The following is a 6000-nucleotide window of genomic DNA, read 5'->3' on the forward strand; positions in this document are numbered from 1 at the left end:
TGCCATAAAACACATTAAGAGAAAAAAGAGAGCAACAGATGTAGGTTTAAGATCAGATGACCCTGATTTTCATCTCATACAATTTGCTTTCTTGACTCTCCTATTAGTAATCTACCTATTTGTGCATTTTGGCATTGTATTTTCTTTTTAAACTACACTGTCACAATGTTGGCTTATTTATTCAAAGTTTTACTTTATACTTAAGCCATTTCTTAACTTCAGAATCTAAGGTAATATGATACTCGTTTGCCCCAATAAGTTCCTTATTTGTTGTTTTATTTTATAGATACAGATATCAGTGAATCTGGCCTTTCAGTGAGAAGTACTGGCTCAGCAACTTCCTTGGCTAGTCAGGGAGAGAGAAAGAGACGAACCCTTCCCCAGCTTCCAAACGAAGAAAAGTCTCTTGAGAGCTCCAGAACAAAGGTTATAGCCCAGAGGTCAGAGATAGGAGAAAAGCAAGACACCGAACTTCAGGAGAAAGAAGCACCTACACAGGTATACCAGAAAGATAAACAGGATGCTGAGAGAGCCCTGAGTAAAATGAACAGGGCAGTAAATGGTGAGACTCTTAAAAGTGGTGGAGATAATAAAACCCTGCTTCACTTAGGCAGCTCTTATTCTGGGAAGGAGAAAAGTGAAAATGATAAGGAAGCTTCTTTTGTAAAGCAAACATTAGCTAAAATCCAGCAACAAGAACAAAAGGAACAGGCACAGTGGACACCTACTAAATTATCTTCTTCAAAAAATATTTCAGGTCAGATAGATAGATGTAGGGAGGAACCTTTCAAACAGGAGTCACAACCTCAAGAAAAAATTCCAGGACTTTCTACAAGCAAAGGAGAAAGAGTGATACAAAATGAGGGTAAGCGAAGAAAAGCTGAGGAAATTCTGAAAAGTCAGACTTCAAAAGGAGGAGACAAGAAGGAATCCTCCAAGTCATTAGTGCGGCAAGGAAGCTTCACTATAGAAAAACCTAGCCCCAACATACCCATAGAACTTATTCCCCATATAAATAAACAGGCTTCATCTACATCCTCTTTAGCATTAACAACTGCCAGCAGAATACGAGAAAGAAGTGATTCTATGGATACTGATTCTAGTTTGGACACGACCCTTATTCTAAAAGACACAGAAGCAGTAATGGCTTTTCTAGAAGCTAAACTGCGTGAAGATAATAAAACTGATGAAGGCCCAGATACTCCCAGTTATAACAGAGACAACTCCATTTCACCGGAATCTGATGTGGACACAGCTAGTACAATCAGTCTGGTTACTGGAGAGACTGAAAGAAAGTCAACCCAAAAGCGAAAGAGTTTCACTAGTCTCTATAAAGATAGGTGTTCCACAGGTTCTCCTTCCAAAGACGTTACAAAGTCATCATCTTCAGGTGCTAGGGAGAAAATTGAAAAGAAAACAAAAAGTCGTTCCACAGATGTAGGTTCTAGGGCAGAGGGTCGTAAATTTGTGCAGTCCAGTGGAAGAATAAGGCAGCCTTCAGTAGATTTAACAGATGATGACCAAACCTCTAGTGTACCTCATTCAGCCATCTCTGATGTTATGTCATCTGATCAGGAAACTTACTCTTGTAAATCTCATGGAAGGACTCCACTTACCTCAACGGATGAGCATGCACGTTCCAAACTGGAAGGAAGTAAAGTAACTAAATCCAAGACTTCTCCTGGAGCACCTGGCTCATCCAGTAAATCAACCACTCTCCCAAGGCCACGACCCACCAGGACTTCCCTCTTGCGCAGAGCCCGACTTGGTGAAGCTTCAGACAGTGAACTTGCCGATGCTGACAAAGCATCTGTGGCTTCTGAAGTGTCCACGACAAGTTCGACGTCGAAACCTCCCACAGGAAGGCGTAACATTTCTAGGATTGATTTGTTAGCTCAGCCTCGTAGAACAAGGCTTGGCTCATTATCAGCTCGCAGTGACTCTGAAGCAACAATCTCTAGAAGCAGTGCCTCTTCACGGACCGCAGAAGCCATCATTAGAAGTGGAGCCAGATTAGTACCTTCAGATAAATTTTCTCCTAGAATTAGAGCTAACAGTATCTCTCGACTATCTGACTCCAAGGTCAAAAGTATGACCTCAACACATGGCTCTCCTTCAGGTAAATTGGATCCAGACTTTTTATAATATTAGCATATTTCTTTTATGTTTTGGGACTCCTTTTTAAAAAAATTAAATATTAGTGTTGAGTCCCAAAATTTTCAGCAGAAAGGTCATGCTGTAGAGGGGTTTGTTCCTATAAAAATTACTTTATTTAGCTTAGTAAATGGAAAATTCAGAAGTTATACACACTTCCAATTAATGTCCTGGTACAAAATAGTGATTTCAAAATTAGAAGTATATTGAACCGATTTGGAATTTAATTGTCTAGTTGGTGAGGTATCTGGATTTGTGTGTCAAAGTTAGATTAGGAATTATTATCTAGTTTATACAATAGAAATTAATAAAAATTAATATTGTGCTTCTAAAAACATGTTTAACTTTTAAACATCTTCACATAATTCTAAGAGTCTGAAGAAAAGCAGTATACCCTTTATTTACCCCTTTCAGAGCTAAATGAAATAATCAGTTTTATCCTTTTTTCCTATTTATTTTGAAACATCTTGTATTTTTTTAAGTTAAATCTGTTTATGGTTGGGGCAGATGAAAACTGATCCTTAATTTATTGCAGTGAAAGAAGATGGATTTGAGAGACAGTCACTAAGCATGTGGGCGAAACTGGGCTATAGAAATTTAACTGGTTATGAGCATTATCTCATAAGGTGCCGTTATATCGTTTAACTAGTGGCAGTAATTAGCTGTCATTGATTGTAATAATTACAAAAGCTACTTTCTTCCCACCAGATTTAACTGCTTCTGGCATATTTGTCTGTTTATATACTTCATATTCAAAGCCATAGCCAGTGAGAATACATATGTGATCAAAGAGTACTAAGACAGATATTGGTGTGTGTCCTGTAAAGATGGTCTCATTACTTTATAATCAGCTTCATATGTGGGTGTGGCTGAAAAGGACAGTTGAGGGGAAACCAGCTGTTAAAAGACTTGAAGATTCATTTCCATCAGTCATCTAAGTGAGCCCTAAGTCTTGAGTGAAGAGTAAAGGGAAAGTTGGTGTGCAATCTTTTTTTTTTTTTTTTTTTTTTTTTTTTAATTTTGACTTATATCACGATATAGCCTACAAGACCCAAAACTAGTGGTACTTTGCAAGTGTTATTTTTTTCATTTTTTGTTCCTCCTCTCTCCTCCTCACTGCTGCTTTTCTCCACTCCATTCACATTCCATCTCTCTCCTGGTCTGTGGGTGAGGTGGTGATGATCATCATGGGTGTAAGCTGAAGATAGATAGCATACAGTCTTGAATTCCAAAAGAATAGATGACATTTCCCTTATTACTGTTGTCCTCCTTGTCTCTACACTTCAGGCTTTGGTTGGTGGTTCATGGGTTTGTTGCCAAGTATTTTAAAAGTGCTCTCACTTGATTTATGTTTCCCCAGTGTTGTTATCTGTTGTTCCATGTGGCTCTGCTTCTTCAGTTCACAGTTCCTTTGTGCTGCATTCTATGGTGTGTACTCTTAGCAGATTTCTTCTGCCACATTGCTTGTTTCTTCACCTCATGTCTATTTAAGTTCATAAAAATGTTTAAGTATTCTCCTGTCTTAACATAAGCTGTGACATAAGTTATATGTTACCAAGTAGCATGAAACTCTTGGTAACTCTTCCTTCGGTACTAGTTATCTAGCTCTAACACATGAGTGATCTGATTTTATTCCTCAGTGTTTACCAGAGGGGCTTATTTGAGATGCAAACCAAATATGATTACTTCAGCAAGTCTAAGAAACAGCTATAAGATGCCATATATATATATATCTTTAAAGATATATTTTGTTTTCTGCTTCTTTGAATGCAGAACTTCATAAACATCTTTCTGTGTCCAAAAAGTACCTGTATTGCTTAATGAAATTTCCTAGGGCAAACTGAGGTATGTGATCTTGGCCTTCTCCATACTTACTAGCAGTATATTAAATAATTAGAGTCATGGAATTTTATAGTTCGAAGGGTTATTCAGTTTAGGGAACTAAGGCCAAGAGATGGAATAACCTGACCTGGTCACATAGATATATATAGCAAGAACAGGTTGAGAATCCAAAGCTTTTAATTCCCAACCTATTGCTTTTTCGACCACAGCCAGTCTAGCTCTGAGAAATAGTCTCTACTTGTGTGCAAGCTTCCAGAGGACAGCTGGACTCTATTGATTATCATGAATATATATAAGGCCAATATACAGTATAAAGATTTTGGTATTGTTCACCATAATCTTTGTAATTATGATGTTTTACCAAGTTCATGTTCTCTTTTCCACCTTATTGAGCGTGAAGCCACATTGTGATCCAGGATTATATATTCAGATTCTCTCAAGGTGCCCATTTACAGTTTTATATCCTATCTAGGACAATGACCGGGGTCTTTCAGTCAGGGTAACATACTAAAATATAGTTACATGTGGTAGGTAGTAAAAATTAAAACATACTTTTTTGATTTTCCTAATTGAGGTATCTTTGATATTATGATACTTCTACTTAATATAATTATAAATCTTGAATGGAAAAAGAAAATAAAAATTCATAGCTTTTGAAATATGATTTAAAAGAATGTGAAACCATACTTGTCAGTGTTGCTATTCACACTATAAACTTCAAAGGTCTTAGAAATGTCTGAACTTAGAGCCTGTGATGTCCAAATTGTCATATGTAAAAACAATTCTATAAAGCTTCAAATTCTGTATTTTAACCTATGTTAAAAAAAAGCTTTTCAAAGAAATATATGTGATAAAAATAGAAGCATGGAAATCTCGGATTTAGCAAAATTAGGAGTAAGGTTTCTTTTATGCTTCTTTAATTCTGATGTAATTTGTTTTTAGGAGTTCAGTTCCCCCCACACCACGAAAATTTCTACAATGATCCTTCAGTATGAAGTTATATTAAAATATCCAGATTTATTTTCATACGATACATTTAAAATTTAGCACCCTGAATTATCAAAATAAAGCAGTTGGTTTTCATTATGTTTTAAGTACACATTCTAAAATTTTTAAAAATCATGTTAACATCCTTAGAATTTTTTTAGACCGTTTGCTTTCCCACTTTTATTCTAATCCTCAAAATTTATAGATGGTAGGAGTTAAAAGTTGGACATGCATGACTTGAGTTATTTTTTCTCAGGTCAAAGACCAATACAGAACACTGTCAGGGATTTTTTCCCTCAAATGGTCTCATTGCTACTTGCTTATAAATATACATGTAAAACGTGTTTGTGGCTTAATTTCCCACAAAAATATTCTGATACAAGTATGAAGATTCAGTGTTTGTTTTCTGAAATGTATTTGTTACATCTGTAGATGTGGATGTGTTTTGATGTCAACAGAGTTTTGGTTAGCAGTAAAAGAAATCAAAACAGTCACAGATAAATTATCCTAATAACTCTTTTTCCCTTTTTAAATTATTTATACATCATAGATAGGATGTTTTCTTAGTGAATGTAGTAGTTTATTACTTCCACAAGAGGGAGTGTTGCATAATTTTATAACTAAAATAAGTCTTTTTAACTAATGTAACTAAAATAATTTTCAGGTTAGCTACAAAATTAATTAAGCCCATCTTAGAACTTTTTCTCATTTTATTATGTGTGCTTTCTAGCACTTCATCAACCCAAGAAGCTTCTTAGAGATTGGCATTTCAGATACCTTCAATACAAATTTCCAATTTAAGGATTTATCTGAAATGCCTTATTAGTACCAATGTATGAAATAAGCCTAATGATATAAAATTACATTTGATTCTCTAAATGATTTTACCTAAACAGGATGAAATTCAAGAAAAAACTAAAAAAAATTTTCAGCACTGGTAAAAAAAATATCACAAAAACAGTCATTCTGTGAGAAGTCTAGGATGTATTTTTTTTTTTTTTTTTTTTTTTTTTTGTG

The 6000-nt window shown here is 35.3% G+C and overlaps 1 protein-coding gene across 12 annotated transcripts in view; it reads left to right on the forward strand.

Moving 5' to 3' along the window:
* CEP170 (centrosomal protein 170) overlaps positions 1-6000 on the forward strand; it is a 147064-nt gene that overhangs the window by 113449 nt on the left and 27615 nt on the right. For all 12 annotated transcript variants that reach the window (XM_024740470.1, XM_024740472.1, XM_024740475.1 and 9 more), the window contains one exon: positions 287-2119. In XM_024740470.1, coding sequence (XP_024596238.1) covers positions 287-2119 — 1833 coding nt within the window. The remainder of the gene's footprint in view (positions 1-286; positions 2120-6000) is intronic.

Source organism: Neophocaena asiaeorientalis, unplaced genomic scaffold (assembly GCF_003031525.2).
Source record: "Neophocaena asiaeorientalis asiaeorientalis breed wild unplaced genomic scaffold, Neophocaena_asiaeorientalis_V1.1 scaffold291, whole genome shotgun sequence".
In the NCBI taxonomy this organism is placed as follows: domain Eukaryota; kingdom Metazoa; phylum Chordata; class Mammalia; order Artiodactyla; family Phocoenidae; genus Neophocaena; species Neophocaena asiaeorientalis.